The sequence below is a fragment of the Oncorhynchus keta genome, chromosome 9 (genome assembly GCF_023373465.1).
Source record: "Oncorhynchus keta strain PuntledgeMale-10-30-2019 chromosome 9, Oket_V2, whole genome shotgun sequence".
NCBI lineage: Eukaryota > Metazoa > Chordata > Actinopteri > Salmoniformes > Salmonidae > Oncorhynchus > Oncorhynchus keta.
This window is the reverse complement of record NC_068429.1, coordinates 20,635,478-20,657,593: the sequence shown is the minus strand read 5'-3', so window position 1 is coordinate 20,657,593 and position 22,116 is coordinate 20,635,478. Positions and strand designations below refer to the sequence as shown.

General features: G+C 42.7%; 1 protein-coding gene across 3 annotated transcripts; it reads right to left on the bottom strand.

Moving 5' to 3' along the window:
- Positions 1–313: 313 nt before the first annotated feature.
- egfl7 (EGF-like-domain, multiple 7) lies at positions 314–20,908 on the bottom strand. 3 transcript variants are annotated; one of them, XM_052525451.1, is made up of 9 exons: positions 20,680–20,902; positions 9,301–9,539; positions 8,218–8,343; positions 5,953–6,065; positions 5,779–5,874; positions 5,014–5,214; positions 2,314–2,390; positions 1,093–1,255; positions 314–943 (listed from the first exon to the last, which is right to left on the bottom strand). In XM_052525451.1, the coding sequence occupies exons 2-9, from the start codon at positions 9,378–9,380 to the stop codon at positions 924–926; spliced, it is 876 nt and encodes a 291-aa protein (XP_052381411.1). In that variant the 5' UTR covers positions 9,381–9,539; positions 20,680–20,902; the 3' UTR covers positions 314–923. The 3 variants fall into 3 exon arrangements, with proteins under 3 accessions (XP_052381411.1, XP_052381409.1, XP_052381410.1); XM_052525449.1 differs by having other exon boundaries at positions 5,779–6,065; positions 20,680–20,908; XM_052525450.1 differs by lacking the exon at positions 20,680–20,902 and adding an exon at positions 19,161–19,568 and having other exon boundaries at positions 5,779–6,065.
- Between the last annotated feature and the right edge of the window lie 1,208 nt (positions 20,909–22,116).

Below are 22,116 nucleotides of genomic sequence, written 5' to 3'. Positions count from 1 at the left end.
TGTCTTATGACATCCTGCTGAGCTGTCTGTGTGGCCTAGACATACACATACAACAACATAGAAGCCCATTCTAGTATCTGGTTAATATCGACAATGTAGTATTTCTTGATTTCACAGAAATATTGATTAAACATGTTTGATGAATTCTTTGGAAAATAATGTCTTTTTTTCTTAAGGAGCTGTTGTAGAGCTTTATTACTGTTTCTTAACTCTCCATAGAATTGAAATCGGCAACTAGTAATGTGTTCGTTGAGTGTTCAAATGAGATCTCTTGTTCTTCCACGTGGAGCAGACACACATCCTCTACCAGACATTTTTGATTTAATCAATTTTATTACAAAAAGTTACAAAACAAGGTAAAAAAAAAGAAAAGTAAACTAACTATTGTAGCTCTATGAAATAAGCACAAGGAATTCTAACTTAAATACATAAATACAGATGTCCATGCGAACCCCACCATGGGGGCTCTGACAGTGGACTGATGTGAACCGAAAACATGGAAACCAGATACTTCAGAGTGAAATTGGCAGTTTTAACTTCGACTCTCAGGTAATGTGCTAATGGTAGAATGAGGCCCCTGTAACCGTCACAGGTGGTGATTCTATATGCTCTTCTATGTCTCCGTAATACAGCAATGACATGAAATGATGCTGTTCGGAGTGAAGGAAAGAGACACTTAAAAGGGTTGTATGTGTCACTGACAAAGCACATGACAGGGTTGCCCATCATAGAGCTAGTGTTCGAGTTAGCCTTTGGGCTGGTATAGGAACAGGAATACACAAACACTGAGTAGGCCTATGTTCTGCTAATGTTCATCCTCATCCTCCCATATCGTTGGGCTGGGGCATTCATTCCTATTGTGTTGTGGACTCAGACTTGCCTGGAGATATCTGGTTGGTGAGGGTGACCCAGTCCTGTTGTCTCTAATTCTCTTGGCAGGAACCTTTAGCAACAAAGGACAAATCAATGTTACTATCCATAGTCAACCAAATCACTTCACATCCACTTCAAGCCATTATATGGTCACTTTGTCCTGTCCAACAAGAGGAGTACAATGAAAAAAAGTTTGAAACTTTGTCTTTATCCACTCACAGCTTCCGAGGCGTTCCTCGAGGAAGCCGACCTGTTCGCTGAGCGAGTCGATGCGATCCAGCTGCTGGAAGGAGTGGGACAGGAAGCTGGTTTTCTCAGACACGCCCTCGTCCAGCGACATGGGGAACAGACTGGTGAAAGGGGCCAGGACCAACTGGAGCTTCTGGAGAGGTGAAAAGGGAGGGAGAGAGGAGATGAGGAAAGAGATGGGTGAGAGAGGAGATGGGGAGAGAGGAGAAGTTTGGAAGAGGGAGGCAAGAGAGAGGTTTGGAAGAGGGAGGCAGGAGAAAGAGGATAGAGGTTTGGAAGAGGGAGGTAGGAGAGAGAAGGGAAGAGTGAGGGGAGAGGGAGAGAAGGGCAGTCAGTGGCAGGGAGAAAAGATGAGGGGGATTAGTATATGTAGTGTATGTGACTAACAACATTGGCAACAAATCCCAACACAATCCGTCTCGCCATCACAGCGGTCGCTGTAATGTGGAAGTACTGCTATATTATACGGATCCTCCCATTTCAGCTGCCTGCATCTCCTCCTTCACTTTTACTGTAATCCACCGAGCATTAACGACATGACTTCTAATGAAAAACTAAAAAGACGTTTAAAAGGTCACTATGACAGACTGGCATTTCAAAGGATGCTGGGTTTTGTGAGTGCGTGTGTTCTCTGTTGGTTAACAAAGTTCATGATTACATCTTGAGTGGTATTTGATAATACACCAGCGTAACAGTCTAACGTGTGTCTGCCTGGCGCTGGCTCAGAGTGGGTGGGAGATGAGGGGTACTGGTAAGGGTTTAAGGGGGACTTTACAAGGATAGGAAGGGAGAGGGTATGTACGCCTGTTTGTGAGAGTGTGAATGTGTGTGTACACGTTTTCCTACTTTATCAGGACCACAATCCACTGACAAGTCACCAGAATGTTCTGACAAGTCACTAGAATGTTCTGACAAGTCACCAGAATGTTCTGACAAGGTAGGAAAATAATATATATATTTTTAAATGTCCTGAATTTGTTAAAATGCTATTGTTGGCGTAAAGGTTAGGTTTAGGGTTTGAGGTTAAGGTTAGGTTTAGAGTTTGAGGTTAAGGTTAGGTTTAGAGTTTGGGGTTAGGGAAAATAGAATTTTGAATGGAAATACATTTTTACTCCCCAGAAAGTCCTGAAAATTCCACAAAACAAAGCTGTGTGTGCAGGTGATGGTAGAGAACAGGGGGTGCAGTTGTACCTGCTCCAGCAGCTCTACTCTGTTCTTCAGGCTCTGGACCTCCTCTGTTACGTTCTCAGTCAGCCCATACCCTCCACCTGAAGACAACACACACAATCACACTGTGGATCACCAGTATTTAAGACACCCTCTATCTACACAATGGGGATGTGTATTGGGAGAAAACTTTTTGAAAACTATAAGGTACAACCTGACCAGCTTCAATAAGAACACAGATTCTTATTTTCTGTTGCAAAACGTTTTGCTACAGTGAACCCTACTGAATATGACCCAGTAGGGTTAGTTTACAAAGCTTTGGGGACAGATCAAATCAAATATTATGCACCGAATACAACAGGTGCGACCTTACAGTGAAATGCTTACTTACAAGCCCTTAACCAACAATGCTTTAAGAAGTTTCAAGAAAAAATAAGTGTTAGATAAAAATAGATAAGTACAAAATTTAAAATAAAAGTTTAAAAAATTAAACAGCAGCAGTAAAATAACAAGCCAGGCTATATCGAGGTAATATGTCCATGTAGGTATAGTTGAAGTGACTATGCATAGATTATAAACAGAGAGTAGCAGCAGCATAAAAGAGGGGTCTGGGTAGCCCTTTTATTAGCTGTTCAGGGGTCTTATGGCTTGGGGGTAGAAGCTGTTGAGAAGCCTTTTGGACCTTGACCTGGCGTTCCGGTACCTCTTGCCGTGCGGTATCACAGAGAACAGTCTATGACTACGGTGGCTGGAGTCTTTGACAATTTTTAGAGTGGAACGGGTGGGAGAGAGTGCGATGGTTAATCCTTCCAATTCTATCTAAAGCTTAGACTTGTGACATGTCTTTGAGATAGATAATGACTTCAGCATCTTACTCCGATCCTGCTCCAGAGTGATTCATAAGCAGACAGGGGGCCTCAGTCTCAGAGCTATGAAACAAATGGGAAGAGAACCACAAGCTGGCTGGGGAATTCAGTGCTAGGGGTGAAGCCGGTAACAAATCCATAACTTAAGACTGCAAAAGGGGCAGAGGATATGAGGAAATGACACACACACACCATGTAACTGGAAGAGAGGGCACTATGAATAAGACACACAGTCCATCATGGCTAAACATGTTGTCCTGTATCAGTTACAAGACAAGGAGGGGTGAGCTAAGTTGGCCTGAGTCCAACCAGCCACGAGTGTCCCCCTGTTCACCATGACAGGTCCCCAGAGCTATGGGCTCAGAGCTGGGTACAAACCCCACGTCTCCCCCCGGTCAGCCACGGAGCTAAGGCTGAGAACAACTCAATCTCTCCCAGATGTGGACAAGAGTCGAAAGGGGGGAGGCGACCCCCAGCAGATGAAGTTGATGAAGCTGGAATGAGAGCGCAAGTTCCGGCCAAGAAGAGAGAGAGACCGAGAAGGAAGAAAAAAGGTGGAGGGATTCAGACGAGAGCTGTTAAGGTCTGAGCAGGGCATTTATTCCCTTGTTTGTCTTGGTGATCTTCATCAACATCATACCTCAGCCTGGATATGAACAGTTCATGGATATAATAGGGCCATTAACCAAAACAATACTGCTGCTGATGTTAATGCTGCAGCAGCCTGCTGGCCTTGCACTTTGTTGGCCAGGAGAACAGAACTGTACTGAGCCTGCACATTTCTCTTTGTGTAGTTTAGTGTGTAAGACAATCTATCCTGTTTATCTCAACTCTATCTAGACAGACAGACACAAGGTAGAGGAAATGATTAGTCTTTCTTTATGTGTGTACTGTATGCTCATCGTACTACAGTTTACTGGCTAACAGTCTGAGAGAAATGGGAATTTCTTTGGGTTCCATCCAGCCACTTCTAGATATGGGAGGTTGTTTTAGCCTGTTGCTGAGTTACGCCAAACACAGCACATCTATGGGAGCTGTTTTTTCCCTTTTCTTCAGTGATATGCAGCAGTTTAGAGAATAGCTTGAGTGTGTGAAAGTGTGGGAGAGGAGGATGTTTCACTGCATACTAAAGGAACATTTTGGAATGGAAAGAAGTTTTCCTATGTTAAAGATAGGGAAGAAAGGTCTACATCAGGGATGGGCAACTGCCCCCCACCTGTGGACATTTAGCTTAGGGCCCCTGGCCCCAAAAGCCTAGGGCTGGCTCTGACTGCATGTGTGGGTATGGAATGTGACCCACGAGCCACTGCGCGGCCCCTCATGATGAGTTCCAATTTTTTGTGGGCCCCACCCCCATCAAAGCTGCCCATCCCTGGTCTGCATCAAACAGCTAGCTGATGTACAAACAGTGGTTATCAGCATGGTTCATCAGGTACCATACTGTACATGACCAGAAACTGTTGGTTGCTGACCGCAGTTGGTCTATCAATCGTTGTTTATACTGGTTATCAGTGTGGTCCATCTGGTCATAACATACACCACCACACCTTGTTGGTTGTTGACTGCATGCGGTCCACTTTGCAGTGTGCACCAGTCTCAGTGCATTATTACTCACGGTACGAGTAGAGTTTGGCATAGCGCGTACCAAAAGTAATAATGGACCAAGAGCCTGGCTGTGGTCCTGTCTGTCCTCTTCTTCACTCCCATTGGAGGCTTTGCTGAAACACACACACACACACACACACACACACACACACACACACACACACACACACACACACACACACACACACACACACACACACACACACACGATTGATTATCATGTCTGCAGATAAAGATAATGGTGGAGGTGTACCTGTATCACTGGAGGGGGGTCTGTGATCGTTTGCTGCTTCTTGACTGGGGTGGGTGGAAGAGGCCGGAGGAGGAGGAAGGTTCTCACAGGAGTGTGTGTCTCCTGCCAGCCTGTAGCCCTCTTTACACACACAGTGGTAGCTGCCTGCCATGTTCACACACTGATGAGAACAGGGCTGCTGCTCACTGCACTCATCCACATCTGACAGAGAGAGGGAGGAGAGACTGGGTGTCACTGATATTGTTAGGGTTAGAATTACGTTAAGGGTTAGGGTTAGGAGCTAGGGTAAGTTTTAGGGTTAAGAATTAGGGTAAGTTTTAGGGTTAAGAACTAGGGAAAGTTTTAGGGTAAGAACTAGGGAAAGTTTTAGGGTTAAGAAGTAGGGTAAGTTTTAGGGTTAAGAATTAGGGTAAGTTTTAGGGTTAAGAACTAGGGTAAGTTTTAGGGTTAAGAACTAGGGAAAGTTTTAGGGTAAGAACTAGGGAAAGTTTTAGGGTTAAGAACTAGGGTAAGTTTTAGGGTTAAGAACTAGGGTAAGTTTTAGGGTTAAGAACTAGGGAAAGTTTTAGGGTTAAGAACTAGGGTAAGTTTTAGGGTAAGAACTAGGGAACGTTTTAGGGTTAAGAACTAGGGTTAGGTTTAAGGTTATAAAGGTAAGAGTACAGGCTTAGCGAAAATATGATTTTGAATGGGACTGAATTGTACAGCTATCTACAAGGTTAGCTGTACAATACTGTGTGTACGTGCAAGAGCGTGTGTGTGTACCTGTTTGGCAGTGACGACCCATCCATCCCAGAGGACAGGCGCAGTGGTTGGGTCTTAAACATGTTCCTCCGTTCACACAGGACTGGCCACACACCGCTAGAGAGGACAGAGAGAAATAATCAAAAATTAACGCGCACACATACGGGATGCTAGGAGAGTGTAAACCCCTATTACCTTGGTTACAGTTGTGTGAGTGGAGTCGTCGCCAACCCGGGCAGCATTCTGTGTAAGAGTGTGAGACTGGCACTGCTCTGGTCACCTGACGGTACGCCACCCTGTACACTGTCCTGGAGAAACACACAACAGAAAGTTACAGCTAGGTCAGACAAGGTCTTTACTGCCCACACAGAGCCACTTAAATAGGTTTGAGTGATGATTCTGAGAACCACTGTGTGCGTGCAGAGCTCCTAGAGTTTTCTCCTTGTCAGCAGACATGGACACACAGATATATTAGGCTGGACCATGGACCAATGGTTACCAAGTGTGTGTGACAAGAGGGGGAGGATGTGGAAAGGATGGCAGGGGGTGAGGTTGACACCAAGCCAGTTATGGGTTCTGCTGTTTCACTGAAATCTGCTGAAATGTTTCCTGGCATTGTCCTCAGAGAGAAAAAGGGAAAGAGAGCAGGACAGAGAAAAATAGCCTCACAAAAGATGTCTCGCAAATTCATCAATAACATCAGTCTCATGGTGGGAAGAAAAGTTTATAATTATGGTTGTCGGCTGGGAGCAGTCTGCTGCTGCGGAGAGAGAGAGCGAGAGAGAGAGAGAGAAAGAATGAAAGAGTGCGTAAGCACAGAGGGAGAGGTTGTCCAAGATAAACACAGCAGTGGTCTCTGTGGGCTGGCTGTTCATTTCCCGTAGTTACACAAATTGCTTGATATTTATATTCCACCAAAATATGTATCGCCATGACCCACTTCTGTGTATGAGTATGATATGAAAGAGAGACTTAGAGAGGGGCGGGAGTGAGCCAGAGAGAGACAAAGGGGGAGAGAAAGAGGGAAAGCGCGAGAGAGACATGGAGGCGGGGGGGTAGAGAGATGAACAGAGAAAGCGATACAACAGAGAGGACAGTGGTAGCGAGGACAGCGGCAGGTCTTCACCTGGAGGGATAAGACTCTAAACATATCAGGAGCTGTCTACCTTCTTTAGAGTGTAGCCCTGCTAACAAATAAACACTGTAGAACAATGTATAAATTCCCCTTAACATCTTCTGTGTCAGAGATTAATGTATTGCCTGATGTTGGCTGAGGTCAGACTGTATAGACAATGCTAAATATGTGGTCCTCTGTAGCTCAGTTGGTAGATGATGGCGGGTTCGATTCCCATACATACACAAAAAAACAAAGTCGCATGACTAAGTCTGCTAGCGATAGCAATATTGACAGTGATAGCAATAGAGATATTGACAGAGATAGCAATAGAGATATTGACAGCGATAGAGATATTGACAGTGATAGCAATAGAGATATTGACAGCGATAGAGATATTGACAGTGATAGCAATAGAGATATTGACAGCGATAGAGATATTGACAGTGATAGAGATATTGATAGTGATAGAGACATTGACAGTGATATTGACAGCGATAGAGATATTGCCAGTGATAGCAATAGAGATATTGACAGTGATAGCAATATTGACAGTGAAAGCGATAGAGATATTGAAAAGCTATATCAATATTGACAGTGAAAGAAACAGTGATAGAGATATTGACAGTGATAGAGATATTGACAGTGAGAGATATTGACAGCGATATCGACAGTGATAGAGATATTGACAGTGATAGAGATATTGACTGCGATATTGACAGTGATAGTGACAGAGACAATGATAGTGATATCGATAACGATAGAGATATTGACTGCGATAGCGATAGCGATAGAGATATTGACTGCGATAGCGATATTGACAGTGATAGCGATAGAGATATTGACTGCGATAGCGATATTGACAGTGATAGCAATAGAGATATTGACTGCGATAGAGATATTGACTGCGATAGTGAAATTGACAATGATAGTGATATTGATAACGATAGAGATATTGACAGCGATAGAAATATTGACAGTGATCGCAATATTGACAGTGATAGTGACAATGATAGTGATATTGATAACGATAGAGATATTGACAGCGATAGAAATATTGATAGTTATAGCGATAGAAATATTGCCAGCGATCGCGATATTGACAGTGATCGCGATGTTGACAGTGATAGAGAGATATTGGTAGTGATATTGACAGTGATAGCGATATTGACAGTGATAGTGACAATGATAGTGATATTGATAACGATAGAGATATTGACAGCGATAGAAATATTGACAGTTATAGCGATAGAAATATTGACAGCGATTGCGATATTGACAGTGATAGAGATATTGACAGTGATAGCAACAGTAGTGGTCATGAGAGTCATGGCTGTGTCACTTACTTGTAGGTGCTACAGAGGCGGTGCCCCTGACATAGGGTGATGTAAGGTTTGTGAACGGGCTGGACGAACGACTCGGTCGTCTTGATGACACTGCTGTGATGAATATCTCTGCCACACACCCTCCTCCTGCAACACACACATAGGAACACACAGGTGAGATCACTCACACAGGTAGAGACTAGTGAGGTATTCTTTGGAACATATGAGAACTGTGGGTCCGATTCCTGGGACCACCCATATGTAAAAAAGTAATGCATGCTTGTCTGTTAAAAGCATCTGCTAAATGGCATATATTATATTAAATTAGGACTGTCTCTGCTGTCATCAGTCTGTCACTGTGTTAGGTTTAACAGCTAGCTACACTCCAAGTCATGAAATTCAACATAATCACAATTCTTTATCGTCAAATAAACAATTTGCTTAATGTTGGAAGTGAAATTACTGACAGGAATCGTAATGGTTTAAAATGTGAAATTACACCACTTACTCTTGATTACCTCTGAAGCATTCACATATAGAATGTGCCGTGTCAGGGGACAGTTTGAGACTGGGTTTAAAACCTGCTGTGGTGGTCTCTCTTAACCAGTCTGAGAACTAATCAGTCCCTCAAGCATTTTAACCCTCAGTTGATGACGTGACCTCGAGGTCTCTGTGTCAGTGGCAGTTAACTGACATGTAATTGATGCTGACTGGCCAATGTTATCGCCACTGAACCTGTCTTGAGTTGAGAGTCACCTCTGACCTTTCATCACCCTTTGATCTTTTGTAAGGGTTGTAGTTTTCTTCTCTGGCCAAATCAACTGAGATCTCAAAGAACCTGCATTTCCATAGAGTTGGCATAGGTCTAATACAACATGTCACCGTCGTAAATGTTTAACTGTTATCTGGACTCAGTATACATTTACTCAGGGTGAGAATGCCAAGTGAAGCAAATAACCATTCTAAATATATAGCCCCCAATTAACTCCATAAATGATTGGTGTGTAACTGAAGCTAGAGGCCCATGTAACCGAGCTATCACAGGGACCAATAATGGGTGACGACCAATAACAAACACAAGAAATGGAATGAGGGAGCTGTTACCCGTGGTGACCGTGGAACTGTGGAGTGGCCGTCACATGGAGGATGAAGAGCGAGGAGGAGAGGAGGAGTGTTTGGTACATGTCTCCCTCTTCTTTCTCACTTTCCCTCTCTCTCTCTCTCTCTCTGTCCAATGGGAGAAGAAAGGAGGATGAGGGGAAGGGGAGAAGGGCTGTGGCTGTGTCTCTCTCTCTGATGTTAAGAGCCTTGTTTTAGACTTCTAGGAGGAGGATGCCAACTACCTGTAGGTACACAGAGAGGGACAAACACAGAAGTTTGGGTTCAGAAAGTGAAGAGTAACTTCTGTTCACTCTTTTCATGCATTTCCACTTGACATTTCCACTCCACTTATGATGCACAGACGATCCGGGTTTGAATCCCAGTCAGTCATATCAACATCTAACCTTTTAGAGAAACCATGATAGAAAGAAGTTCACTGAGTTCTCACATCAGAGGGAGTACTAGCTTACTTCTCCACTCTCATAGCTGATGTGGAAGGCTTAAGTGTTACCCCCATTTATAAACACTCAGAATCCATCTCCAAACAACACTCCAAATATCAGTTCCCACACGAGAAAACATACTTACTGCTTGACTTGAACCTCAAATCAAGTTCTGGAGTGAAAAGCAATGGGTTATGTAATACTTTAAGTTAAAACAGATGATGTACATACTGTTTTAATTAGTGGTCGACCGATTAATCTTGCCTAGTAAAATAAAGGTAAAATAAAAAATGTTAAAAAAAATCGGAATGGCCGATTAATTAGGGCCGGTTTCAAGTTATCACAATTGGAAATCGGTATTTTTGGGCGCCGATTTTTTTGCCATTTATTTTTTATACCTTTATTTAACTAGGCAAGTCAGCTCGGGGGATCGACAGATTTTCACCTTGTCAGCTCGGGGGATCTAATCTTGCAACCGTACAGTTAACTAGTCCAACGCAATAACAACCTGCCTCTCTCTCGTTGCACTCCACAAGGAGTCTGCATGTTACGCGAATGCAGTAAGCCAAGGTAAGTTGCTAGCTAGCATTAAACTTATCTTGTAAAAAACAATCAATCATAATCACTAGTTAACTACACATAGTTGATGATATTACAAGATATTATCTAGCGTGTCCTGCGTTACATGTAATCTGACTGAATATACAAGTATCTGACTGAGGCAGAAGCAGGCTCGTAAACATTCATTCAAACAGCACTTCCGTGCGTTTTGCCAGCAGCTCTTTGTTGTGCATCAAGCATTGCGCTGTTTATTCAAGCCTATCAACTCCCGAGATGAGGCAGGTGTAACCGAAGTGAAATTTCTAGCTAGTTAGCGCGCGCTAACTAGAGGGAGGGAAGCTATACTGTTTCACTGGCAATACAAAAGTGCCTATAAGAACATCCAATAGTCAAAGGTTAATGAAATACAAATGATATAGAGGGAAATAGTCCTATAATTGCTATAATAACTACAACCTAAAACTTCTTACCTGGGAATATTGAAGACTCATGTTAAAAGGAACCACCAGCTTTCATATGTTCTCATGTTCTGAGCAAGGAACTGAAACATTAGCTTTCTTACATAGCACATATTGCACTTTTACTTTCTTCTCCAACACTTTGTTTTTGCATTATTTAAACCAAATTGAACATGTTTCATTATTTACTTGAGGCTAAATTGATTTTATTGATGTATTATATTAAGTTAAAATAAATGTTCATTCAGTATTGTTGTAATTGTCATTATTACAACAACAAAAAACAACAACAAAAATTGGCCGATTAATCGGTATCGGCTTTTTTGGTCCTCCAATAATCGGTATCGGCGTTGAAAAATCATTATCGGTCGACCTCTAGTTTTAATACAATGATGAGGTTGAATCTGCAGGAGAGAGTGTAGCTCTGTTACTAAAATAAGGCCAGGATTCAATCCGGAAGATCCACGTTGTTGCGCAGTTGACATTTCTGATTGAGCCAGCATCTGCAGCGTTTAATTTGAATGCCATCTCTGCGACTGCGGTAACATCACCTTTAAATGGTGCATAGCCAAAAGGGGACGATGTTGTAATGGAATGGGGTAGAGGTGGACACACACAGAAAGAGAGAATTAAAGTCAGAGACTCAGTACGACTCACTCTGTATAATAAGAAATGTGCCAGTGATTAACATACCAACACTGACATTAATTTCACTTCACAGCAAATGACTCAACATTTACACTAGGGTTGAATGGCGGGAACCCGGTTCCCGAGATTTACTGCCCAAAACCACTTCCTTTCCCCAGGATAAATAACGATGACAAACCAGCAAATTATAATAAATGATTTATATGAACAGCATGGCGTGAAAAGTGAACTGTTAAATTATACAGTGCCTTCGGAAAGTATTCATCAACGCTCAGGGTGGGGATAGACAGCCCATCTCAGTATGGAGCATAGTTCACAATGCATGTAGACCTATCATCTCATCATCATGGTGTCACGCCCTGGTCAATGTATTTTGTGTTTATCTTCATTTATTTGGTCAGGCCAGAGTGTGACATGGGTTTTTGTATGTGGTGTGTATGTAGTGGGATTGTAGCTTAGTGGGGTGTTCTAGGTAAGTCTATGGCTGTTTGAAGTGGTTCTCAATCAGAGGCAGGTGTTTATCGTTGTCTCTGATTGGGAACCATATTTAGGCAGCCATATTCTTTGGTTGTGTTGTGGGTGATTGTCCTTAGTGTCTGGATGTCCTTATTTCTGTGTTAGTTTGCACCAGTTTAGGCTGTTTCGGGTTTTGTTTATTTGTTTTGTAGTGTTTTGTATTGATTCGTGTTATGTTTGTTTTTATTAAACATGGATTGCAATATACACGCTGCAGTTTGGTCTCCTTCACCATTAGAAAACCGTTACACATGGACATCATTTTTTATACCAATAGACTATTCGACGAGGGATGGAAGCTCTTGTTTGCTCTTGTTTGTTGAATGTTAAATACAGCAGCCAATAGAACAACTCATGGGTAGTTTGAAAGAAGAGTGAACACGCGATGGTGGTAGGCTATAGCAGTTATTTATTCAGACCCATAACCATTCAATGTTCGTGAAGAGAAGTGAAAGCCTTCTACATCTAATTCTAGTCCTATATTATTCAAGGATGTCATTAGAATGATGAAGATGAGGACAACAAAACGTATATAATTTAACTGTTGAAAGCGAGGAAGGAATGAAGCAACAACGGAGAGAGAAAGAGGAAGTAGGCTAATAACATTAGGAGAAATATTCTGATATGGTATGTATGCGTCAGCCTACTAATTATACAAATAGGCCTTATTATGTTTCAAAACTAAAATCCATTTTGCTAGCCTATACTTGTAACTTTTTAGGCTGCATGTGCTACAACAGAATCGCATGTTCTCTCCCTGCTTTATCATGGATTGAACAATGAGTGTAATTCCAGTCATATAATCCAGTACTTATTATTTATTGATTTATTTGCACCACACAGTAATATAGTCCACACTCAAATAAATAAGCCTACTCATTGCTTTTACTTGAAAGCTACCTACACAAATAGCTAGCTAAGAACAAAGTGTTAATAAGATAAATTCATTAAAAAGATTAAAAGCAATTCAAATAAGTTATCCAGTAGGCATCTGGAGTAGGGAGCTAGTTTAATTTATTTACCCAAGAGCGCATATACAGTGGGGCAAAAAAGTATTTAGTCAGCCACCAATTGTGCAAGTTCTCCCACTTAAAAAGATGAGAGGCCTGTAATTTTCATCATAGGTACACTTCAACTATGACAGACAAAATGAGAAAAAAAATCCAGAAAATCACATTGTAGGATTTTTTATGAATTTATAAGCAAATTATGGTGGAAAATAAATCCGCAATAGGTAGGCAGCTTGGTATGAAGAAATCAACTGTGGGAGCAATTATTAGGAAATGGAAGACATACAAGACCATTGCTAATCTCTCTCGATCTGGGGCTCCACGCAAGATCTCACCCTGTGGGGTCAAAATGATCACAAGAACGGTGAGCAGAAATCCCAGAACCACACGCGGGGACCTAGTGAATGACCTGCAGAGAGCTGGGACCAATGTAACAAAGCCTACCATCAGTAACACACTACGCCGCCAGGGACTCAAATCCTGCAGTGCCAGACGTGTCCCCCTGCTTAAGCCAGTACATGTCCAGGCCCGTCTGAAGCTTGCTAGAGAGCATTTGGATGATCCAGAAGATTGGGAGAATGTCATATGGTCAGATGAAACCAAAATATAACTTTTTGGTAAAAACTCAACTCGTTGTGTTTGGAGGACAAAGAATGCTGAGTTGCATCCAAAGAACACCATACCTACTGTGAAGCATGGGGTGGAAACATCATGCTTTGGGGCTGTTTTTCTGCAAAGGGACCAGGACAACTGTATCGTGAGATTGGTGGCTGACTAAATACTTTTTTCCCCCACTGTATGTATTGGATAACAGCACAATCATTTGTGCTTCCAGACATAGGTTTATTTATATGCTTTATCATGCTTTTGAATGACCTTTCCGGTTTTGGCGAGAAATAGCGGGTTACCCAGGAGAAAAGTGATTTATTCTCGGGATGAAACATTTGTAAAAATACAGAGAAAATATTTAACCCTAATTCACACAGGTCATATTTTCACTGTATTCATAATATATAGCTATGTACTTTCTCTTTCGTTTGTTACGTGACTCCAGTTTCCCTACCACAGCTCTTTGTATGAACGGCAGAGCCCTTCATCTTGAAAAGCTTAACGTAATCAACCCATTTATTTATATAACGATCCCCGATTTTATGAGTTGTTTAAAATAGATTTGATTGTGCTTCCCTGGTGGGTGATTTTAAACATGGCTGTCGTAAAAGTGAATGAGTTCAGACAACAGGTAGCAGCAGTAAGGGGGTGCAGTAACCAGATTTAGCACGTTGGTGGTTACTGTACCCCCTCCGCTCAGAACACTGTTTGCCACTGACTGTAAAGATGATTTGAGCCATGTTTGTGCTTCATGCTGAGTGTCTGAGCTAGATTGTTTGTCGGGTGCTCGGAGCAGTAGGTTGTGTGTGTGCATGGGTGTAAACATTCACCATACTCTCTCTGCTGGGTTAATGTTCCCGGCTAACCAACATCCTGTGGACTCCTCCGACACTGCACCCCTACGGCCCCTGGATGATGACCTGTCATTAGAGGGCTGTTAACCCATCACTCCCCACCACAGCCAGGCCCCAGGGAGAAAGGTGGCATCATGCGGTGTTCCCCAAATGCCACCCTATTTCCTATATAGTGCATTACTTTTGACCAGGGCAGATAGGGTTCTGGTCAATAGTAGTGTACTATGTAGAGAATAGGGTGCCATTTGGGACAGCCATGGAGCCAACAGGGCGGTCTGGATGATGAGGCCCTAAGAGACCGTATAGCTGGTTTAGTGGTTTTATCTGAACGCCTGATCCACCCTAAAACCATGGACATTATTATAGCTCTGTTATATTGTCTATTGACCCACACACACACACAGATACCAAGGCGACACACACACACATGCATACACATGACGCGCATGTACATACACACACACACACAGAGACAGATCCTGTGTGAGGCCAGGGTGGACTTGCCCGTCTCTCAGAACATAAAGTGAAGATAGGTCTACCTCCAGCTCTGTCCCATAATCTTTTCCTACCTCCCGTTCCACTCTGTTAGATTGATGGAGAACTATAGCAGGAGTTTGGTTAACCTTCAGAAGAGCTGGGGGTACTCTGGCTCTGGATTTTGATTTAGCCTCCAAGATGGCACTACAGTTAACCTGGGATACATCCCAAATGGCACCCTATTCCCTATATAATGCACTACTTTTTTACCAGGGCTCATAGGACTCAGGTCAAATGTAGTGCACTATATAAGAAATAGGGTGCCATTTGGGATGCAGAAGCAGACCTGGAGTTGATCCTATATAGGCCAGGGCCTTGGTTCTTGTTGTAGTCAATAGCAAAACACTAATGTTACCCTTGGGCTAGCGGCTAGCCTGATAGGGAACAAAGAGTTAGTCTGCGTTGTAAATGTCACCATACTTTAGTTGTGACCAGAGCCCCATGAGCCCTGGTCAAAAGAATACACTATATAGGTAACAGGGTGCCATTTGGGACATAGACAGAGTTAGGCTGGAGGTGCCGCTAAGCCCTGGCTGACAGCGTGCATGTCTCTCAGATCCTCTATTGGCTCTACACCCAGAGAGCAAACACGCAAACCTTACACAGCTTGGGTTCATTCACAAATCGCCACAGCAATAATACAGTACAGCATAGCTCCAGTCTGCTCTTATCTTTAGAGTAGATCAAGTGCAAATTTTAAGTATCAAAAAAGACCTTAAGGTGTGCAGCTATCACAGCCTTGCTTCCTGACAAAGTGTCTGGTGTGGTTTGAGAACATCATAGCCAGCAGCTGTGTTGCCGATGATTAGATTGTAGTTAAATGTAAGGTTGTGAGACTGGCTACTGCTGCCAATAGTCGGAGTCATACTCCCACAGGGAATATATAGTACATGTACCTCTGGCTGAGATATAGGTGGATGATATCAACACGTAATTGAACCTACAACCTTGCTGGTTACATACAATATATTTCTACAGACATTATCCTCTCTAATAGAAACATATTAAGCCAAGCAGCCAATGCCTGGGTTCACTCTCCCTGCACAACAGACACTCACCTCCACAGGTGATAAAGCACCATATAGGAAAGACTTTTAGGCAATAAAGACCCATAAAAACATTTTTCCCTTTACCCCATACTCCAATATCTCAGTGCCCCCCTTCCACCCCCTTTCTCTTTGCTGTGTCCCAGGTGAGCCCACCTAGGCAGAGGTCCATGCTGACCGACAGACAGACAGACGATGATAGACAGCCCCCAGCCACTATCTGTCTAAGTGTAAGTCTGAGGAGTGAGGCTCTGTGAATCCCTGTATGGAGGATATCTCCCTAATGGCTTCAGACAGTGGGATCAGCTGACAACACAACATGCCTGTCGAGGTCGGGCCCAAGGAGGGGTTATGGACGGTGGGTTGGGTGGGGGAAGAGACTAGTACATCTGTGTCTGAGGGTTCCTCCCCTGTGGAAAGAGAGAGGGGATGGTAGGGGAAGGCAGGTAGCCTAGCGTTTAGAGCAGGGGTGGGCAGTTCCAGTCCTTGAGGGCCTGATTGGTGTCACAGTTTTTCCCCAGCCCCAGCTAACACACCTGACTCCAATAATCACCTAATCATGATCCTCAGTTTAGAATGCAATTTGATTAATCAGCTGTGTTTGCTAGGGATTGAGAAAAAGTGTGACACCAATCAGGCCCTCGAGGACTGGAGTTGCCCACCCCTAGTTTAGAGCATTGGGCCAGTAACTGAAAGGTTGATAGTTCGAATCCCCGAGCCGACATGGTGAAAAATCTGTCCATGTGCCCTTGAACAAGGCTCTAAACCCTAATTGCTCCAGGGTTGCTGTTGATATTAGCAGACCCTGGCCATGACCCCACTCCCCTTTCGGAGTTGGGATATGTAAAAAACACCAGGGTTGTGGGTTCAATTCTCAGTACCAGTACAGGGGAAAATAAATTAAAAATGTATGCACTCACTACTGTAAGTTGCTCTGGATAAGAGTGTCTGCTAAATTACTCAAATATAAAAATGGGAAGAGTGGGCAGGATAAGGGTAGGTCAAAAGTCACTGCCGTTTCCATGTTCAGATAAAGTGTATGGGTTATAAGATGAAGAGCACACACCTCTGTCTTCCTGAATGGATTTACCTAAGAGAATTATGTCATACCCCTGGGGATCTGTGAGAGTGCATGAGGTGGGGATTTGACACTGGCAGAATCATAAACCAATGCCATTGACTGAGACATGCTGTGTATCTTCCCTGACTGCATGGAGCCCTAAAACACACACAGTTCACACTGAGTTCATCTTCAGTTCACACGTAGCACGATCTAACCACAACTCTCCCCAGCCGAGAACACAGTACTCAAATCAGACCTGGCCACACAAAACAAAACTGAACAGCTTCACCTGGACCGATAAATGGGTTAATTGCTCAAATCCTCTGAACTCCAACCTGGACTCAGAGTATTTTGTATTATTCTGTACGTAAATTCAAGCCTCTCCATTTAATGTGATATATTACGTTTCATGTGGTCTGTATTAATTTGTGGCTGTCCATTGGCCATTTCATATGAAATGTTCCGAATTACAATTCGTATTATATGTTACGAATTTTCAAAACGTTTGATATGTTACGAATCTAACTAGGTGGCTAACATTAGCTAGTTGGCTAATGTACTCTAGGCTAGGGTTTAGGGTTAAATTTAGGAGTTAGGTTAAAGGGTTAAGGTTAGGGGAAGGGTTAGCTAAGCAGGTTAAGGTTAGGGGAAGGGTTATCTAAAAAGTGTTAAGGAAATGGTTAGCTAAAAAGGTTAAGGTTAGGGGAAAGCTAAAAAGGGTTCAAGTTAGGGTTAGGGGAAGTGCAGTGTTGTAAAGTACTCCAGTAAAAATACTTTAAAGTATTACTTAAGTCATTTTTTGGGGGTATCTGTACTATACTATTTACATTTTTGACAACTTTTACTTCACTTTTACTTCCCTGACACCCAAAAGTACTAGTTTGATTTGGAATGCTTGACAGGACGGGAAAATGGTGCAATTCACATACTTATCAAGAGAACATCCCTACTGCCTATGATTTTGCAGACTCATTGGAGTGTGCCCCTGACTATCCAAAATTAAAAATGTAAAAAATCGTGCCATCTGGTTTGCCTAATACAAGGAATTTGAAATGATTTATACTTTTACTTTTGATACTTAAGTGTATGTAAAATCAAATACTTTTAGACTTCTACTCAAGTAGTATTTTTCTGGGTGACTTTCACTTTTACTTGAGTCATTGTCTGTTAAGGTATCTTTACTTGTACTCAAGTATGACAATTAGGTACTTTTTCCACCACTGGGGAAGGGTTAGCTAACATGCTAAGTAGAGAGAAAGGTGCTAATTAGCTAAAATTGTCCGTGATGAGACTCGAACTCACAATCTCTAGGTGGTTAGACATTTGCGTTATACGCCCACCCATCCACCCTGACCATCCACCCTAATTTCGTTTTTGCCTTAAGTAACCATCTGTTTTATGTAACCTTACGAAATCTAACATATTTTACTAATTTGAGTGTCTAGGATTTACGTTACATCTAGTCTATGAGACGAGGCTGTGAAATCAGGTAAATATTGATCTAGTTGAGATCTTAAAATATTGTTATTGATGCTAATGAGCTTGGTATTCAAAGTAAACAACAGCTATCCCAACACTCAGTGGATGGAACATGCCCTCATTGCCCTGGTCTAGTCCAGGGTTTCCCAAAGTCGGTCCTGGGGCCAACCCTGGGTGCACGTTTTGTTTTTTGCCAAAGTAAAGTTGGTTACTTGAATCAGCTGTTAAGTGCTAGGGCAACACTGGTCGAGTCAATGCATCATTATAGAATTAAGCAGTTGGCACATGCGACACATTTCTTACAGTGGCCAACAGACGGCAGTGTTTTACAATACTTTCATCATTAGATCACACACCGCAAACTTGCCTCTGAGCCAGAGATGCTCTTGCTCTTCTTTCTATCTCACTTTCGCATACACATACGCACGCATATACACGTATACCCACTTATTCTCAGTAGCCTACAACATAATGCAAAAGTTACCGATATTAATAATAGTCAAAGTATAACAAGCTTAGCCTATAGAAATGATATCATTGAAATGGTCCTATCAAAAGTAAAAGTGAGCGGATCTTACGCATTGGCTATATAATTAATGTGAGTAATGGGCTGAAACGGAATGAAAACGTGCAACTTACAAGTCTGATATAGTAATTCCAATGTGCTCCTTGTAATTTAGTGAAATTAAGTGATACTCGTTTTCGCTTTTAAACGTACAACTGTTCCATGTGCAGCTAAGTAGCAACGCACTGTTCCCTTGTCCAAAATGTGAAATGTCTAGCAAAACGGAAAACCTCGGTCAAATCCACTCGCTATGCTAGTTAGTAGCCTAGTGAGCGTTTCCCTTTGAGTCGTCTTGTGTTATAGCCTTGTAGTAATATCTCTCTGCCAGTCCAGATGCAGGTTCCGTCTCCGTGAGTAGCCTACAAACCTACTAACTGTCAAAGTGCGCATGGGGGGTACCCGCGGCAGCACCCCATCCGGCTCGAGCCAGCTGGGTATCTCGCAACCGCGACCGGTCGAGGGGGACTCCCCGCGTTGCGTTACTACAAAGAGATTTCACTTGAATTTATTTGTAGGCTATTTATCACAAGCGCTATCGTGGCCAAGAGCGAATGAACCTGGAGTTGCATTGGAGAAGGATAATATGATTTGGGCGTCTTTTGAAAATACAGGCTACTGTAGCCTGTAACAGGTCCTAAAAATAGCATCACCCACATTCATATTTTGTTGTCCATTTCTAGCAGAGCTATTGATAGCCTAGGCCTACAAAGGAAAATGACAACCAACTGGGCAGAGACCTCAATTCAACGTCTAATTCAGGTTGGTTCAACGTAATGTTATGAAACAGCAGGGAGTAGGTCTCGATTCCTCTACCTTCTAGCCCGAGGTCCGGGGCGCTGTCGACTGTGCCGCAAAAGCATATACGTGCGGCAGAGTCGATTTCCGCGCTTATAAACCCAGGGTCGTTACAATAATTTCATTAGGTTGAATCACGTTGATTCAAGCAATGCCTAGTGGGAATTTTCTCATCAAATGTGATACATTTAGTTGAAATATGCCACCTTTATAAATATATTGTTAAATGTAGGCTAATTGTTGTTGTAGCATACCACATTCTCAGACGTTAATAAATATATATTTTTGCAATGAGTTGACTAGCACAATGCTTGGGAGCGCATTCAATTAATACCATGAAGGCCTATCGTATCCCAATGTCTCAAGCTACTTTCTCAAGTATAGGCTACATCCCCTCCAACCCCGCCATTGTGCAACACCCACGACGAAAAGGTCATTTCCATTTAGACAGGTCCATAAATGCATAAATGCTCATAGCATATCACAAAGCTATTCCGTTTCGCGCCCTTGGTCGTCGGCTGTGGCTTGATCGAAACGGGTCCCAATGACGTGACAATGATTTATGACGTGACAATGATTTGTCACATTTGAGTTGTAAGTAAGGTTAGGCTATTCATGTCTAATATAAAATTGAGTGTCATTTTTAATACTGGCAGTAGGCCTAGAAGAGGGCTCAATAGCCACCATTGTTTCGTCAACACAATTAAAACATCTTACATAAGTATGGTAAATACGTTTTTTTTTCTCCAAAAGTTAACAAAATTATGAGTTAAGATAAACGAAAAAAACTCTTCTTACCCCCTCAGTATGAGGTCATGTGGTGGTGCGGCTCGCGCACGTAGAGCCGATGCTGCCATGGGAACCAACTCCGACCACTTGACAGCCAGTTTAGTGGACTCTTCCATCGTTGCAATTTATTTTTAGCTCGTCCCTACGGTTTTTTTCTTAGGATTAAACCTCAACGCTTAATGTTTAGATGCTCCCCGTGAACCGAATGGAGAGAAATGAAATGCCTTTGGGCGTTTTTCAGTTGCTTTTTATCCAGAGCTTCCTGTGGAACGCAGGAATTGGATGGACAATCCCAAACCGGAATTCCTGTGAGTGTTTCACGCTGATAAAACCGTTCTACTGCACAAACACTCCATCCTGCTTGAACCTCTTTGTCAATTACCTTTTAAAGCATTCTCTGCCCCCATTAGGCCTATAGTCTACGGTCAGAGTTTGAAGGGGACAAGAAAAAGCTTCTTGCTCTGACTATTGTCAGAGATGGGGTTAATTCGAATTAAAGGCAGTCACTTAGGAAGTGATTGACATAAAAAAAACATTGAAAAACAAATCAAATAAATAGCTTCTACTTTTCAGTTTATTGAGAATTCATTGGCATTTCAGTACTTCCTGAATTGACTGCCTTCAATTTGAATTGATCCCAACCCTGGACTGTACTGTAGGCCTTCAGATTTTAACCCACAAAAGATTTAATTACATTGCACCGTTACAGCGCAGGCTTAATCAGCATACATTATTACTGTAAATAGAGACCCCTCCTGTTTAGGGTTGCATATCAAATCAAATTGATTTATATATCCCTTCTTACATCAGCTGATATCTCAAAGTGCTGTACAGAAACCCAGCCTAAAACCCCAAAAAGCAAGCAATGCAGGTGTAGAAGCACGGTGGCTAGGAAAAACTCCCTAGAAAAAGGCCAACACATAGGAAGAAACCTAGAGAGGAACCAGGCTATGAGGGGTGGCCAGTCCTCTTCTGGCTGTGCCGGGTGGAGATTATAATTATATTATATGTTCAAATGTTCATAAATGACCAGCATGGTCAAATAATAACCACAGTAGTTGTCGAGGGTGCAGCAAGTCAGCACCTCAGGAGTAAATGTCAGTTGGCTTTTCATCCCTCCATCAGTTTCCAGACTGTCTGCAATAGGCTGAGAGAGGCTGGACTGAGGGCTAGTAGGCCTGTTGTAAGGCAGGTCCTCACCAGACAACGTCGCCTATGGGCACAAACCCACCGTCGCTGGACCAGACAGGACCGGCAAAAAGTGCTCTTCACTGACGAGTCGCGGTTTTGTCTCGCCAAGGGTGATGGTCGGATTCGCATTTATTGTTGAAGGAATGAGCGTTACACCGAGGCCTGTACTCTGGTGCAGGATCGATTTGGAGGCGGACTGAGCTTGTTGTCATTGCAGGCAATCTCAACGCGGTGCGTTACAGGGAAGACATCCTC

Bases quoted from the DNA above. Each gene is read 5' to 3' on its own strand.
- egfl7 (XM_052525449.1), bottom strand. From the start codon at position 9,380: ATGTACCAAACACTCCTCCTCTCCTCCTCGCTCTTCATCCTCCATGTG. The intron at 5,215-5,778 runs GTACACACACAC...TCTCTCTGTCAG, and splicing joins GGGTCGTCACTGCCAAACAG to ATGTGGATGAGTGCAGTGAG. The intron at 2,391-5,013 runs GTACACCTCCAC...TGTTGTCTTCAG, and splicing joins ACCCCCCTCCAGTGATACAG to GTGGAGGGTATGGGCTGACT.